This window comes from Artemia franciscana, chromosome 3 (assembly GCF_032884065.1).
Source record: "Artemia franciscana chromosome 3, ASM3288406v1, whole genome shotgun sequence".
NCBI lineage: Eukaryota > Metazoa > Arthropoda > Branchiopoda > Anostraca > Artemiidae > Artemia > Artemia franciscana.
The window spans coordinates 33,289,781-33,308,037 of NC_088865.1; the positions used below are offsets into that span (position 1 = coordinate 33,289,781).

The 18,257-nt window shown below is 34.9% G+C and overlaps 1 protein-coding gene across 1 annotated transcript in view; it reads right to left on the reverse strand.

Moving 5' to 3' along the window:
* Positions 1 to 18,257, reverse strand: part of LOC136025190 (periodic tryptophan protein 2 homolog) — a 59,537-nt gene that overhangs the window by 36,971 nt on the left and 4,309 nt on the right. Inside the window, exons 2-7 of the mRNA XM_065700986.1 lie at positions 15,262 to 15,374; positions 13,158 to 13,252; positions 9,396 to 9,524; positions 6,864 to 6,981; positions 3,995 to 4,147; positions 262 to 407 (exon numbers count right to left, since the gene is read on the reverse strand). Coding sequence (XP_065557058.1) covers positions 262 to 407; positions 3,995 to 4,147; positions 6,864 to 6,981; positions 9,396 to 9,524; positions 13,158 to 13,252; positions 15,262 to 15,374 — 754 coding nt within the window. The remainder of the gene's footprint in view (positions 1 to 261; positions 408 to 3,994; positions 4,148 to 6,863; positions 6,982 to 9,395; positions 9,525 to 13,157; positions 13,253 to 15,261; positions 15,375 to 18,257) is intronic.

An 18,257-nucleotide genomic window follows, 5' to 3' on the forward strand; every position in this document is an offset into this window, starting at 1 on the left:
AAATGGAAGAAAAAAAGACATATGACAAAAATTATGAAAACAACAATATTCTTTTTCTAATAAAAGTGTTGATAACAGCAAATATTTTAAGGCTAGGATTCCAACATTTACTCAAAGTAAAGTTTCCAATTCCTAGCTGAAAAATGGCATTAAGCTAAACTAGAAAAATTCAACCGGGCAGCACGCGTCTGAACTTCTTTCAACAATCTTGGAACTTATTCAATGTTTGCCAATAAATGTATAGAATTAACGAATACTTACTTTCTTTTTCTGGTTTTTCTTCGTCGCTTTCACTGCTGTTTCCACTATCTGATTCTTGGTTTCGTTTCCCAGGAGTCCATCCACCTGGAGCATCTTGAAGATCTTGAAGGTCTACTGTAGAATCCCAAACACAAACATGGCCGTCTCTACAAAATTCAAATGTTAGAATAAAGAGATATTTGTCTAATATTATGAAATACCTTTGAAAAGTTAAACGGCCATAGACTACCCCCCCCCCCCCCAAAATATAAGCATACTGAGGAAGATTCAAAATGCCGCATTTATTATTTAAACATCTTTCTTAATTTTTTTCGACAAAGAGGAGTCCGAGGGAGTAATTGGACCGTTTATTCTTGACTGGAGATTTTTTTTTGGACAAAGTTAATTTCTGGCCCTTTATTATTATATTGCCGCCGATGCTTTCAATACTAAAAACAAAAATATTACAATAAAATTTATATCGTGTCTATAGTGACTTTCTATCCGAATTGGGCCCATCTGGGTTTGTGAGTCATTTTTCGGGAATAAGTCTTATTTTAAAGTTCTAACGGATTACTTTAATTATTGCAGTAACGTGAAAATAAGGCTCAAACAATAAGGACTGGTAGGTTATTAAGAAGCATACGTATTCCCTTGAGACACATATCTAATAAGAAAATGGAGAAAAATCAGCAACAATACCACCTGCGAACTCGTAAAAGATATCTTCAAATTCACAAATTCCAGAAGAGACTGTACCACAATGGCTACTTGATATAGAATAGACAGCCTAAAAACTTATGCACAGCACTTGTTTAGATTTAGATTAGTCAGTTCAAGTCTAAATGTTCAATTTTTCATGTTACTCCCTTTTATACTATTTAATGACTGTAAATTGCAACACACGGGAGTAGCATAGAGTCCAGATACCCATATTAAACCACAAAAAAAAAAAAAAAAAAAAAATTCTATTGAGATTTCCATTGAGATGGACACAATAAAACCTTTAAGCAGGGTATGATGAAGGTTTCTGTGTTTGCTAGTGTCTTAGCCTCTTGCGACCTAAAGCCATGAAAAGTTAGCTGTTGTAGTAACAAATTGAAAGAATATAACCTCAGAGAGCTATAGATTAGCTCTAGACAGAGATTGATATTTCCTGACAAAAGACCCAGTTAACGAAAATATGCCACAAAATACTAATTTTTTCTTATCCTTACCACGACACTAATTTTTTTCACTTCAATTTGGTTTTAAAGCTACAATATTAGTCATTCATTAATATTATAGTTTACTCAATAAGACTTTGTACGGTGTTAGACCGACTTCAAATCCTAATTTACGGTTGAAAGGATAGGAAAAGCCATTTCCAAGAACGAAAAACTATAAATAAGTGTCTCCTGATTGCTTTACAGAACCATAACTCATGTTAGGATTGTGTTTTTGTTCTGACACATTGTTAAAACAGTGTCTCAGACAGTATAAATATTGGGATACCTATATCCTCACATTACAGTAATGTGGTATGTCATTGAGGCAGATGTATTTCACAGCTATTTTACAGCAACCGCATAATATTATTTTGATTTTTTAAAATCTGATATACGTTCTTGAAGAAAGAAACAGATTATATAAATGAAACTCATGTGCATCTTTATATTTAATAAAAAAAGACAGTAAAAAGGTAAGCAGTTACATCTTTCATGGCTAAGAAATGATTTCTAAAGACTGAAAAACTATTTTTTCAACATATCTGAGCTTATCATAAAGGTGATATATCATAGATAAACTCTATATAAAAATTATTTTATCAGAATCAATGATAACCCTGTTTTTCAACTATTTTATCTTTTTAATACTAAAACTGCCGTCATTTTGTTGCGAGAGCAATACTTTGGTTTTGTCGTGTTTTTTTTTTTCTAGCACCCCGATTTCAGCTTATTCCTAGAAAGTGGTAAGGGTCTAACCTCTGCGGTTTTTACGGAAAGTATGAACCTTAGGCCGGATTGATGAATATGACTTTGCATTTTGGAAAGCTTCGTAGAGCTCTTGCCTGGGGCCAAAAAGAATGGTTTTTGCTAGTCCTTGAGCCAGAGCCTATAGTGTGTGCAGTGACTTGGAGTTTTATGGCCTATGTCATATAGTCAGAGAACTACCTGAAGTTATACAGTCAAGCTTTCGTTTCATCAAACCATGTTTCTGCTTTCGAGTGGAAAGCTCCGTTCTAGCAGGCAAGCAGGCAGGCACCAGTTTCAAATTGAAGATGGACTAAAATCTATAAGTGTTCAATATATGCGGCAGTTACCCGGCCCCACAGTCAATATATCTTCTTTCAATGATAAATAGAAAAAATTTACAGAAATAAAAAAGTGGAGATCAAAAGTGCTGCCATCTATTGTTTCTACCCATTTCTGTTCGTGATTTCAGCTGAGTTTATCATTTGATGTTTCGCACTTGGGATTGCGGTAGAGAAATGGCATCAGATGTACCTCTTAAACTTTAAAAGTTCTCTCATTGCTAAAGAAATTAGAATTTATCCTTTGCTCCTTTCCAAGTGCTGACGTTAGAAACTTGGCCTATGGGAAAAAAGTCAACTTTTGAAATAAGACAGATAGATTTTTTTTTCGACGGCAGTCGATAGCTCTCGATGAGCTGATCAAAGAATATATCATCCATTTTTTTGGTAGAAAAATTCCTTCATAAGATATACCAGTTTGAAAGTTTAAAGGGGCTGACAACTTCAGTAGTAAGGTACACACTGAAACCAAAAATAGGCTGATACAGAAATGGTATCAAATATGCCTCTTAAACTTTAAAAGTTCTTCTATTTCTAAAGAAATTAGAGTTTATCCTTTGTTCCTTTCGAAGCGATGACGTTACAAATTTGGCCTATGGCAAAAAAGTCAACTTTTGAACTCATACAGATAGATTTTCTTTTCGACGGCAGTCGATAGCTCTTGATGAGCTGATTAAAGTATATGTCATTCATTTATTCGGTAGAAAAATTCTTTAATGAGATATACCAGTTTGAAAGTTTAAAGGGGTTGACAACTTTAGTAGTAAGGTACACACTGAAACCAAAAATAGGCCGATACCAATTGTGAGACATATAGGGGAGTTTTAAGCAACAGTCGGCTGTTAGCTCATAATCATCTTCGGCAATGAGGGATTCACAACTTTTGATAGTTGGTTTACCGATTATTAGTTTCCGGTGTATTTGATGGCTAGACCAATTTGGTTCCAGCAATAAGACATGTAAGGGACTTGTAAGTAATAATCGGCTGTTAGGCAACAATCATCTTCAGCGATGAGGGGTTTGCAACTTTCGTTAGTTGTAATGAGAGGTTTGCAACTTTTGCGAGTTGGTGTACCTAGTATTTATTTTAAGATCCTTATAGATTAACAGCTTCAGCGTTTAATCGAAGCGAGGAAACAAAACCAAAGTGTTGCTCTCGCAACACTTTACTCGGCAAAGCTGAATAAAGGTTGCCGCAATACCTCACGTTGCCCATGCAATGTAGATCTAGTTGGTATTATTATCAAGTTTTACATCTTAGTAGGCTTTAGGAAAACCCTTTCACGCAAAGACTAGTACGAATTAGTAATTAATATTTGCTCGAACCGCAAGACGGTACATATTGATTTTATTAGCTAAATATAATCTGACGAATAATGCATTTCATGTGAAAATTGAGTTACTTCTTTTTCTATTTTTATTTCCATCAATAGAAACAATGCAAAAAAGGTAAAAGCAAACCTTGAGACGGTGTAGACATCCAATGAATCTTTTTCAAAGAACGCACCAGCAATAACGTCTTTATGACCACCTAGAGTAACTATATGAAAATTGGTCATCCACTTTAAAGGGTAGATTTTGGTCGTCATATCTTTAGAGCCAATTGCTACCACCCTGATTGAGAAAAAATAATTATACAAAAGAAACACATAAGAATCAGACACTTACATAGGATTATCAACACACAAAAGCACTAACAGTTTAAAAATTGTGGCAAAATATCATACTCCCTTCGGGATTTTATAATCTACTTAAAGATATCGAATTTTCGTGGCGTCAAAAGTACTTTTGAAATAGCAACTGAACAATTACAACCAATTTCAAAACTTATCGGACAACCCAAGATCTCTTCGGGTTGATACATCACTTTGTATTCTTAAATGATAGATGCAGAGGACACAGATCTCATCGTGTTGCAGATATTTTGACCACAGAGCAAGACCAAAACAATTTTTAAGTACGATCTAACTCGTAGGTGGAGGAAGGGGGTTTTCCCGGACTTTTCTCATACCAAAAGAGATTGTCAGATCTTCACCAAACTCGATTTGAAGTAAGAACTGGTGCCATAATTGTGCCTTTTATGTGTCAGGACCTAAACGAAAGGAGGAGGAAAGGAAAGAGGGTTCCTAAGAACTTGTCATCAGGTCAACCCGGTCATCAGGGTTGTTGTATCGCAAACGACATCAGTGACATGTAAGAGCTAGCCTCCTAGATATGACTTTTGGGGACCAGAACCTGAACTAAAATTTATGAGGAAGGAAGGGGATAGGGAGGGGTCCTCATATTCTTCTCAATGATACCGGAAGAGCTCGTCAGATCTCAAACAAAAATTGTGGGGAAAAAAGTAATTGTGCTAGCAATGGTTTTTAGATACAACCTCAGCATGGGGACGGGAATGTTGATCCTTAAAATTTTGTCAATTGCGCATCTACCAGAACAGGTCGCCAGGTCGTAACCGAATTTGACGGGAAGTAAGAGTTAATGTCTTAGTTTAGCTTTCTGCAGGTTTGGACCTGACCTGACCTTCGTGGGGGAAAGAAAGGGGAGGAGTTTTTCAATGCTTTTCATCAGGACATCTTATAAAAGGGATCATTGGGTTTAGTCTAGGCCAAAACTAGTGGAAATTAAGACTAAATACCCCATTGCAAACTAAGATGAGAAAGTCCGTAAATACATTTCACCTGCATATCTACTAGAAAAGACAGTCGGATCTAAACTAAACTTTTTCAGAAATATGAGCCAATGCCCTAGTTATGTCTTAAACAGATCGGGGATCTTAAGCACTCCAACTTTTATGGAGGAAGAAAAGGGGGAAGATTAGCAAGATTCTTCTCATCAGTAGCCTATGGATTTCAGCTAGACTCTGCTTACCATGTTATAATTATAAACAATAATCTGAAGAAATATCACAGGCTATATATTACACTGCTGTCAATAAATTCCCAAATAAATAGCGCTATCATTTATAGTACCCAGATCTACCACTAGATCAGATCGACCGATGGAAATCCTAATTATGTTAAATTGACCAAATAGAAGATCCCTGCTCAAGACTATCAATTTTAATATTATTTTCCATAAACGATTTCTAATCTACTCAGGTACTTTCTGAACAAATTAACCCCATTTCTCCTACTATATAAATACAAATCTTCAGGCGAACCTTGATTGAACCAAATATATTTTATGAAAAAAAATGTTTTCGACCATACGTACACGCACAGGGAGGAGAAAATGACGTTAAAAAACCGTTTGGAAAAATCTAGAAAACAGAGGCATTTTTGAAATGTACATTTTTGGTCGGACCTATCTTGTCATTCTTTACAAAACTTTTTTTTACGATACAAACAATTTATGATCTTCATTTTATGACAACAAAACTTGATGAAAAATTGGCAGTCTCCAGCTGAAACTTCACGAAGGCTCAATTTTGTTTTATTTAAGAAAATTATCAGTTATACCTCTTAATTTTGAATAATCTTGAATTTTACTTCGTCATAACAATAACAAGCTAAAACACAAACTGATGGAAAAAACTAATTAAGGGTTCCATCGTGGACCAGTGTTCTGCCGCTACCTAGAGAAAGTACGTAAGAGAAGGTTCCATGAACTAAGTCCTGTTTTGTCCAATAGAATACGTCGCAAGACTAGCAAAAATTATTATGATTTTTTTTCTTTTAATATAATAATAAGAAGCCGAAAAATTTTAAAGTATTTAATATATTTTCAAAGTCAATTCGAGGGACGAAGTGTTCTTTACATATATCGGAAATAATGGCGAAGATGGATTAATTTTTCTTTTTAACAATTCTCAAATATCCTAAACCTGACAAAGGTACACATACAGAAAACAATTCCATTCTGATCCAAAAGCAGAAACCAACATAAATATACATATTCAGAAAGAATTTCCCCCAAAAATAATGTTAGATTGAAATGAAAATTACATCATTCGAATCTCCATAGCTGAAACCCTCATTTAAGAGAAGTGCAAGAGACAATATTATATTGAGAAACAAGAAAAATTACTTTTTCGCATGAGAAGCAGTGATGTGTTTCCTTTTTTATATCCTTGTTTTTTTTTCCATCGTAGCTAATTTAGCACTGAAAAATCATAGGTAGATGTTCAAAGGCTCATTTGAAGGCTAATTTTCGTATCTAAGTACTTTTTGCAAGTAACAAAAGGTAATTTTAATATAATTACAATTTTTGTCAAAAACTGCATCAGCATATATAAGACGATATAAAAAATGTATCTTTTGAGAAGAATAATATAACACACGTATCTCTTGCAGTATTTATTAATAAGAATTCATTGATTGAAACTTACTTTGAATCTGACGACCAGCTAATGGATGTAGTATCCTCAAAGTGACCCTTGATAACTTTAACCAAAGCGAACGGTGTGTATTCTCTTGTCCTCAGCCCTGGAGTCTTGTATACCATAACTAAAATTTGGAGAGAACAAATGAAATAGCAAGCACGTATACAGGATGGAGGGAGTTACAATATCTCTTACAAATTATTATATATTTCACGAATTTTGTATTTTATATTTCCAAAAAAATTTCAACCCCCCCCCCCAAAAAAAAAATCCATGGGTACGTGTCTGACAAGAATAACGATTTAGCTAATAGGTTGTATGATTACATTGGAACATAAAATGAACTGACGTGGAGGCATTAAAAATTAAGAAACGATTCTAACACTCTACCTAATTACTCTAATTAGCTAATTAACTCTTATTTTATTATCTATATTAACTCCAATTAACTAATTAACTCTAATTAGCTAATTAACTCTAGATCAATTTATAGTTAATTCAATGTGACTTGGTAGACAAGGTTCAGAATAAGACGAGAGAAGAAAATGTATGTTTGCTGTACAAAAATATCCCTAATTCACATAGATTCGGTCTTATACAAAAACACAACAATTTGGCATCGCAATTAATATGCCAATCAGGGCCGGATTTTAAGCTTTGACGCTTCTAGGCCCCAGCGTTTTTGCAAGCTTTTCGAGGAAATTTACGAAAATTCGAGGATTGTTGAAGACTGAAAAAATCGCAGCTGATGAGCCAAAGTAAAGAGGAGAGAAGTGATACTGAAATCTCAGCTGCCATTCTTAGGAGAGATCAGTAAGTTAATAAGTGGCCACGGAATTCCTGTGTTGTTTCAAAATCATTTTTCTATGAATAGACAGCTCAGCGGCGGAGCGCATCTGCCACTTTGACGACAAATCACAGCAGTCCATTTTTTGTTAAGAAAAAAAAAATCACCCAGTGATAATTTATTGCACCTCCTGGCATTGTGAGACTCTAGGCCCGGGCCTAGTGGGCCTATTGGCAAATCTTGGCCTGATGCTAATTCACGCATATTTGTCCGTCACACTTGTTTTTCACTGAGTATGAATTCAGCAGCCACAATGCAATTTTTCCGCTTAGGCGCCAAAATACCACCAACCTCAAAATGCTCACACAAAAACTTTGATTTTTCACCCGCAATCAAACCTGAGTATATTTCCTTTTTTTCGTAACCGTCATGTGAGATGAATAATCAGTACTTGCCATACTATATGCAAAAATCCATACTATATGCAAAAAATCGAATATCGAACTATATGAAAAAATCGATATGCAAAAATCGAATTTGAGTAATTTCTACAGTGACAGTGCGAATTTTTTCAGACTTGATGACCACAAAGACATGTGACGAATTGTAGCATATTTGAATATTTGAGCATATTTGATGAATCAAAAGCAACGAGAGTAATATCAATTAGGAAAACTTTAAAAAAAAATTTGTTAAAGGTTAGCCTTAATTTTAGACGAGATTTTTGTTGATTTTCGTAACTATGAGGTGTGATAAATGCCGTAAATGTGGAGAAATACGGACGCAAACTGTATTTATTAACCTTATTTGTTTTTCACTGGCGCTATGCTATAGTATAATAAGTGGTGTAACAAATACAAAAAAGTCAACGAGAAAAAAAAGAGAGAGAAAAAAAAGAAGTAGGATAACTCACAACTGAAAAAAGTTAATATTACATAAACAAATATTTACGGTTTTGCCGTATCTGATACTGGGCAATCCTACCTGCAGCAAAAACAGCGAGGTATATGCATAAGCCCGTGGTATTTGTTCTTTCCAGCATACTTTAAACATTGAAGAGGAGAAGGTAGAAAAATTGATAACATATTTGAATTATAAAACTTATCAACATGCTGATTTTTCATGGAATCAAATTAATAGGATCTTACTGCTGTGATGACAAAATTGAGTTTCCAGCTTATCAGCAAATTAAGACCTTAAGCCAGTGGCAATTTTGGCTATCATTCGAGTTTGTGACTTAAGTGATTTAAATACTTATGGTGTAAAACCACTTCAAGATTTCAACCAAATGTGTCTATTCTAAAGGCATAGGCTAAAACATTCTCAACAGCGGCACAGTCAAGGGGTTAAAGACCCAAGCGTTTTTTTCTATTTTAACGTATTTGAGTCTCTACAGAAATAAATTCCGGTCTACATGCCTCATACTTCAGCATCTACATCAATGCTACCACCAGAGGAATTTGGTAAAAGAAATTGACGGCCAGTAAAAGGGACAAGAAATGACTATATAAATAGAAAAAAAAACTCACTAGATAAAGCGCACCGAAGAAACATTAAGTCTAATATCATTGAGGAGAATCAGAATCATGCAAGGATCCACAATCATTGTGATTTTAGCTCTAAAGTGGGTCAGTTATTTCTCTATTATTTATTATTCCGTTCATAGACTTCACTATTATGTCAAAATGCAACTTGTAGTAAAGTCTACTTGTCTGAGAAAACCTTGCAAAATCGGATCGTTCGGTACTTACCAACGTTCTCCTTAGTAACAGCAAACATAGTTCCATCTGGTGAAAACTGAACTGATCTAATTTTTGTTTTAAATCCATGACGATAGATGACTGTCTTGCTTATTAAACTAATTAAATGGGCTTCTCCATCTAAAATGAAATCATAAATATAAAATATTGGTATGTTGTTGACAACAGTTCTATGCCAAAGCCAAAAATAAATAGCGACCATAACACATGCACTAGCACATTTCTATATAAACCTATGGATACAAGATTATTTGTTTAAAAGACATAATTCTGCATAAAATAAAGAAAAATTAGATCGAATACATCTATAACTTTATCTATGCTAAATTTGGACAAGGGTTCAAGCAACAGTACATGATAATATTCCTATCGTGCATCAGAAACAACGATTCACGAAAAATTGGAGGGGGGGGGGGGGTAAAATGTATTTGTCAAGATCAAGGGAAGGGAGGCAATTTTGTGTTTTTTTTTCAGTTTTTTTAAATGAAAATACAAATATAAGACATTCTTCAAAGAAAATACCAAAAATAGAATTTTTAGAATCTAGGGGGAGGCAAAACATCTAGGGGGTACCCCACTCTAGAAGACTAAAAATATACATACGTACGACACGTTATGGTATTTGTAAAATCTAACACTTTACCAGCAAAAAGATTCAACCTTGGCATCCTTGGTTGGAAAACATTCTAGCGAGCAAACGTCCAAGCTGCCAACCACAGCGAGCAGAGGGGGGCAATTAAAAGCCTTCATAACACGCTTTTTGCAAGCAAAAGAGATGACTAGGTATAGGGTCACCGTGAGGAAGGTGTGGAGGTTATTTTCAGAGCCCTGGGTCTCCTTGGGGCGTGGGCTCGGAACAGGGCAGAGAAGTTTTTTTTTGCTTGACAACTTCAAAATCTAAGATTTTCAAGACTTCTATTCTTTTCTTTTACTTGACAGATGAGCGAAGATGTAAGTGAAACTTCCCAAACCTGACCTGGACACAAACCAAAAATGGTGTTTGCCTCCCTGAATCTGCCAATGCCATTAAAATATTACAGAATCGCATGTAATTTTGCTTCAGAAGGGTTTAATAATATTAGAAAATCTTTTAACAATTAAAATGGCAATCGGTCAGTCGAGAAAGGGAAGACCTTTGAATCCGTACCCCTACCCCTAAACACAAATTTTTTACACTTTTTTCCATTATCTCTCATAGTTTCCATCTAGTTCGCCCATTTCGTGTTTTAAAGCAAATTAACAAGGAAAGTAAAACGATCTTCTACATGTTAACTGTTATAGTTTTCTTATAATTGGTCTCTTTTTTTGCGTTTTACTTTTCCTCCATGTTCCAAACGTGGGTCCCCTAATATACATTACTGCTTATATGCATATACCATATACCAGTTAAAATAAATATTTATTAGTGGCAGACTTCGTAGAACCTGAAGCTAAAAAACTTTGGAAACCAATGGAAACGGAAAAGCAGTCCATTTTAGAGACAATAACTTTAAAGTTAAGAACTTCACATGTGCAGCGTAAAAGGTTTTTAGAATTGAATATTTACATCTTTTAGAAATTTTTATGCATAGATAACTTACTTGGAAAATTCTTTTGACTGAAGTGTATAAAAAATTACCTGCTTTGAAATGTCAAATAGAATTAGCCTTTCTGCTTGATTAAAAAATAGAGGGAATAAAATCCGATTCACCTTCCTGCGGTCAGTTATTTGAGACCAAAAGGCCTTCGAAGTCTTTATAGGTTCTAGCATTCCTCAGGAGTGGCAGCAATTCACAGAATTCAGGTTAGAGTGGGGGGAGTATGTTTTTCAAAGTCAAGAGAGGGGCAATTTTACTGTTTTTTCAATTTCTTTTAGAAAAAAAAAACAAAAAGTCATTTTTAGATGAAATTATAAAAAAAGTATGTTTCAAAATTAGGGGGGGGGGGGCTAATAGCCCTCCACCCATTAACACCACTGTTCATCAGTACATCCAAACAGGTGCTGCATAGCATTCTCAAACTAGCGCAAGTCCGACATTAAGCAGTGTGACAGAGCTGCTCATTACTTCTAAAAATATGCGGGCATATACATATGTGTGCAAAAATACATTTCAGGATGTTCAGAATTTCTAAGTTACACTTTCCAAATTTTAAACATTGTTTTCCCAAAAAGGCTACTTTTCGTTTTTTCTGAAAAACAAAACAACAACATAAAACAGAAACGGGTAATCTGTTTGTGTCTTAGCCGTTTCTTTTCTTTTTCTGTTTTCAAAAGAAGCCAAACAGAAAAAAATGATTTACTTTATTCCAGCGCTTTTAGTCTGTTTCTCTTTTTCAAATGCTGTTCTACCATACAAGGTCCTATCCTTGTATGGTATACCAGATAAATACATTGGAGCGATTAGTACTACGTATGAGAATAACATTGCTGTGGTTAAGGTAGGAAAGTAGGTTATTGGTTGGTCTAATGTTGAATCAAGAGTTCGGCAGGATCGCGTTCTATCCCTATCTATATAGATCATTTTGATAGAATTTGTTCTAAGGAGCACAGTAAAGGCAATGGAAGAACACTGAATCAAGTGGAGAAGAAAACTTCCCTCGAATTAGATTATGCTGATTATTTAAGCATCCTATACCTATGCAGTATTATTAGCAAAGACGGAGAGTGCAGTGAAGATGTTAAAAGTTGATTAGCCAAGACCCAGGGTATTTTTTTTTTAATTCGAAAAAAGTTTCGACGAATATGAAGATGTCTGCGAACCAAGATTAGAATATTGGAAGCTATAGTGATAACTGAGGTCAAGCCTAGTTCTGAACGGTGGGCATTCCTGAAAACAGAGTAGGATTGGCTAGATGTTTTCTAGAGAAATTGCCTACAGATTGTTTTGGGTAACTCAGTGACTTATTATAGCTCAAACAGTAAGTTGTACGATAAATGTGGTTCATTTCCACCTTCTAGGGCTATAATAAGATAAAGGATGAGATGGCTAGGACACATTCTGCAAATAAAGGATGACAAGATTGCCAAGGATTGTCCTTGTCGGCCAACAGTATATGGCCAAAGGAAAAGCAGGTCACCCCCGAAAGGGATGGGAGGATGCCACAAGGAAAGATTTAAGGAAAATGTGAACTTACTGGGAGGGTGCAAGGAGGGAGGCTTTGAATAGATTGGGATGGAGGAGGAGTGGGCGTAGCTGTGTTGGCCTTAGGCAGCTTGATGCTACAGTGAGTTGTTAGTAGCTGTAGTAGTGATGTAATATCACTTAATACTGATATGTTTCAGAGTCAAATTGATTTCAACAAATTAAATAAAAAATACCCTAGCTGTTTATTGTACCAATATTTTGAAAAAGTAGGATAGATAAACATGAAGGCGCTTTTGTTTGAGTACATCTCTGGTGTATTCGCTCCTTTGTTTTTCTGAGAGAACATGCATTTTTGACAAAATATATATAAGAGCGGGAGGAGCATCACACACATGCACTGTAAGCTTACGTAGGGGTAAGCCTAGGTTATTTTCAACCCGAGATTGAACCCACATTGCCTGTGAATGAGCTCTAGCTTTATGAACTGACGATTTTCAAGAAACGACGGATAACGAAGATTAGTAACGTATTTTTAAAAAATAAAATAAAATTATTGTTCTCCTATTTCAGGATATTCTACAGGGGAGGACGAAGGAGGAAGAGAGCTCGGCAAAAGGGTTTTCTTTTTCCCCTGGGTCCCGCCGTGGTTTTTGGTGTCCTTTTCGATATAGATAAGAAAACAACTTACTTTCACATATGGCAATAAGAATACATCCGTCAGGTGAGATAGCAAGAGTGGTATAATTGTAACGAGCCTCAATTGGTAGCGTTTCAGATTTGTTACTGCAAAACAAGATCAATATCATTACATAAACTTTCTTAGACAAGACTGGTAGGCGTGGGTTCGACTTTAGATATTTCTTCGGGGAGGGTGGGGCCGAGTGCATTCAGTAAGCTAGCGGGGTGGGAGGAAGAGGGGAGAAATTTACCCCCCTCTACCGAGAAGTAACTTTATAATCACTTTTAAAGGATTTTACTTTTAGAAGAGTTTTCAAGGGGGAGCGGCCACTGTCCAGCTTTCATCCCCTTCCCCCTTGCCGCCACCTAGCTAGATTTATGATTTTAGTCCTATTAAAAATGTTTTAACATGGGAACGAACAGAAAAAAATGAATTTCATTCAGAGGCACAAGTTAGAATACAAATTTGACAATAGTGACTTTGCGATTGTCAAAACGGTGAAGTGGCCAATAAAGGTACCCACTAAACCCCTGCAGCAATAAAAAATGAGCAATTCTTAATCCGTCAATAGTGTGTTCTTTTCTCTCCCATGTTAATAACTTCTAATACCTATATACCATGAAATACACCAAAGAATGAGTAAATTATTTTCTTGTCAGATTTATTAAGTCATCAAAAATTGATTTTATGAAACGGTTTCACCCTTGGTGTTCCTAGTAATTTTGTTTATTAAACTATACTTAATATTCTGTCGAAATATACTTAATTATTCTTTTTGGCATTCTTGACAGAACTTTAGTTTTTATATAGAGCTCCAAAGTACCATAAGTCCTTAGGCACTTTGAAGCTGATTTTCATAAGAGGATCATCAAATAGTATATCATGATATCTCTCTTCTTTTCAGGTTTTCATTCTCTTCACTTAATTAGACCTGTATTTCTATGAACTAAAGAGAAAGAAGTAAGGACCGTTTCAATTCTCTTGAAAGTTTTTTTAAACACTAAGAAAAGGATGTCACAGCCATTTTCCCCCTCCCCTGTAATATTTCGATTTTTTATTTATTGTGCTATTGCACAGATTGTAGTCATAGATGTTCTCTGCACAGCCGAAGCAATTTTTTATGCGTTAGATTCTTTAAGTCAAGTTAAATTTCTCGAAGTTTCTTCTTTGTCTCTGATACTATATTGTCCCAGGAGGTATATTTTTTTCGGCCTGTTGACTATTCTGATCAAAATAGACTATTTTAGAAATGGTTACTGATACCATATGAGGACAGGGGAACCTGAGCTCAAAATGCCCAAAGAGGGAAACTGAGTGACCTGTGATCCGTTTTCTTCATCAACTACAATTCAAAAATATATTATGTTAAACAAGCGAATCTCCCCTCCCTATTCCCCCTTTTCTACAAACCTTTATTTTACTCAACCCCTTTGATTTTTATTTCTGTTCGTTTTTGCCAGACACACTTCGTTTTCAATTAGTTTTTAAGGTTTGCTTCTTCTTGTATCTGTTTTTTTCCACCATGAACTCTATTAGTGTTCGTGATGGATTTTTTGAAAAAAATTATAGCTTTATGTGTCCCTGTTTTCTAATATAATGTTTTATAATAATTATTTTCTCATATAGAAACTTAATCACAAAAACCAGTTTTTCTTTCACCCCCCTAGATTTCAAATCCCCGATCCCCCATCCCTCTAGATTTCAAAAATATACCTTTTTTGGATATTTCCTTTGGAGTTTTCGTTTTATATTTTCACTGGAAAAAAAAAACAGGAAAAAACAAAGTTACTCCTCTAAATTTGAAAAATATATTTTGACTCCCCACCCTCAATATATTCATGAATTGGCTTCATTGTTCTGATAAATGTTACTTATGATTTTCCTAGTAAGCGGACCTAGTATAATTAGCAACTGAGTCTTATGAGGAGAGATTAGCTTTATGCTTACATACTGGAATTAATTATTTGCCAAATCGAAATAGATAAAAAAGAATTTGTCTGTGAGTATTCAGTGACCATATAAATCTCCTCTTATTTATTTTATTCTGTAGAGAAAACAGGAGCATATAGCTCCCCTTACTCACTTGCAAAATTGTCAAAGAAAATCAACTTACCTTTTGAGATCATAAAATGATATTTTATTCCCAACAGGTGCAATAATTACATCCCCTACTGGTGAGAAAATCAAATTTCCTTTCTTGTAGACAGTGCCCAATAATGATGAAAACTAAAAAAGAAAATACAAAAAAGGTGCATATTCACAAAACACATGGTTAAATCACAATTTGAATGAATAACTTGTCCTTACAATTCTGATACAGAAGTATTTTAAATAAAATGTCTGATTGGCTGTCTCTGAACACTAGCTAAAACCATGCATACAAGGACATAACTATCAAATAGTTCGTGGTAACGAACTGTAAGTAATGAGCGATGCTGCTCAATAATAACTGAAACTCTAAAAAATGAAATTTTGATATCAATAAATACATCAAAAGAATTGACTTATTATGTTAATTCTGAATATATAAGATTCATTGAGTTTAGTGTTATCCATCAAAAGCTACAAGCTTGAAAAAATTTGCACGATTTTCAAAAAAGGGGGAACCACCTCCTAAAAGTCAAGGACTCTTAATGAAAATCACACCTTGCAGAGGTTTCAAGCTCCTACCTCCAAAATATAGATTTTTTTTTTTTTCAGAAGAAAGATCACAGATGCGTGCTTATGTGTTGTATTTATATTTTTTCCCAGGGGTGATTGCATTGAACCAATAGTCCTAGAAGATCAAGAAAGGGCCCATTCGAAAGGAAATTATAAAATCTAGTGCCCTTTTTAAATGACCAAAAAGTTGGAGGGCAACTGACCCCCTCCCACCCAACTTTTTTCCTCAGTCATTCAAAAAAAATTTAAATGTCAATTTTGTTCAGCATGGTTGAAAAGTCCAGCAACTAAGTTTTTGAGGATAACATAACCCCCCACAGCCCCTGGCGATATGTTTGTAAATCATGAAATTTGTTCGCTGTTTATGAATAGTATTTGTTATTGGGAAGTATTCAGACATTTTTGGGGAGGGGGTGAATTTTCTGCAGGGGGTAATTTCCATGGGGATAATTTCCAGTGGGGAAGAATGTTCCAGGTGAGTAAACTTTCCAAGGGCAGTTTTACACTTTATAAAAAAAAATTAGATATTACATTGTTTCAAATAATACTAAGTTATCCATTCAAATGATTATGTGTTTTTTCTTTAAAATAAAATAAAATCATGGACACAGGAGTTTTGGCAGCTCTTGAGTCCCTGTCCATTTTACTTATCAAATAAAAACAAAATGACATTTGAAAGAAAAACAATACAAATGAAGAAATAAATAAAAAAAAGGAATAGGATTAGTTTTTATTTTTTTCCAGAAGTGGAACATAAAAAGGAGAAAGAAATTTACAGTTGTACAGACAGCAATCACGAGCAGAAGACACAATGACAGATAAATTCACATACCTGTCATTTTTTTTTAGAATTAGTTAACAGGAGAAAAATACATTTTTGGCTTTGTGCACATTAAGAAGGTCACTTGTTTAGTCAAAACCCTGTGAATGTCAGGTCTTGGGACAAGAGCATAACATTCTTTTAAGTCTTACTTTGGCTCTGGAGAAGTAAAAGTCAGGCTCATAGAAACTTATTCTAGGATTCTAATGGTTTGGCAGTGTAATTTAATGAAGACCAGAATAATAATAAAGTTTACCGAATTATTATATAGATCGTGCTCCTCCTCTTTGGCTCAAAAGGTTGCAAAAATTCACCAAGCTCACCAACTTTCTCAGATAGGCTATTTGAAAGCCACATATTTGGAATTTTACCAAGGTAGGAGCTGGAAAAACGTACCTGGCTCCTATTTGGACTAGATAAACTAAAATTTTCTAGACAGTGTATTCCTAAATATTAATCACAGTCATAGTATATAGCAAACCAAAGAACAGAAATGAAAAAATATGTACATATATGGTTAGCCCTTAGTGCTATAGCCTTTAACATTGACTGAAAACTAGACCACTGTTTGACATTTATTGACAAATGGTTTAGCAATACTGTAAGCTCAATCCAGCTATTGCCCAAGACTCAGCTGCACAATTTTTTTTACAACAAAACCAATTTTGTCTGTAGTCCAAAGTAATCATGCTTGCAGTATAACATGATCATGACAGAATAACAGCAACTTATTGTAGGAGGTACAATGCCAGATACTAGCCAGTAAAGCATAGTTTAGCCTTAAGCAAAGATAGTTCAACATATAGCCTACTACAATGCAAGAAACTTATATCTAATATAAATGCTTGCTTAGGTAAATATTCAGTGGTTGGTCACTGTTAAAGGAAACATACCAAACAAAGACAAGTACTACCATTAGATTTGTTATTCTAAGTTATTTTTAAATATCATGGTTACTTTTCTGACAATATAACTCACATCCTGATTTATCATTTTTTTTTTCCCAGAGGCATTTCATGAGAAAGTGGTTATTGTATAAACTTTGGAGGGGGTAATTTGATAGAAATTGGAAGTTTTAGTGCCCTTCTAAAGAGTCAAAAGTGATCAGATACAACTAGACCCCCCCCCCCCAATGCATCTGACAAAAACTTTGAGATGGCCACTTTGTTAACAATAGTCCAAAGATCAGCTAAGAAAAATTCCAGGGTTGACACAACCCCCCAGAGCCAAGGAGTAAGTGTTATAAGTTATGCCCTGGGGAAATATTGTATTTCTTTATGGAAGGGATGATTTTAAAAATTTCAGAAGGGGGGGGGGGGCTCATTCGATAGAAAATCAAAAGTTCAGGTGCTCTTTTAAGAGTCAAAAGTGATCAGAGGGCAACTAGCCCCCCCCTCAAAGCCTTTTTGCACCAAATGCATCCAATCAAAATTTTGAGATAAACATTTAGTTTAAAATAGTTCAAAGACTAGATAACAAAAACTCTGGGGTCAAAACAAACCCCCAGAGCATAGGGGCAAGTGTTTTAAGCTATGCTATGGGCCATATGAAATTCTTGTGTAAGGGGTGGCTGTATAAACTTCAGGGGGGAACATGTGATTGGAAATTGAAAGTTCTTGTTCCCTTTT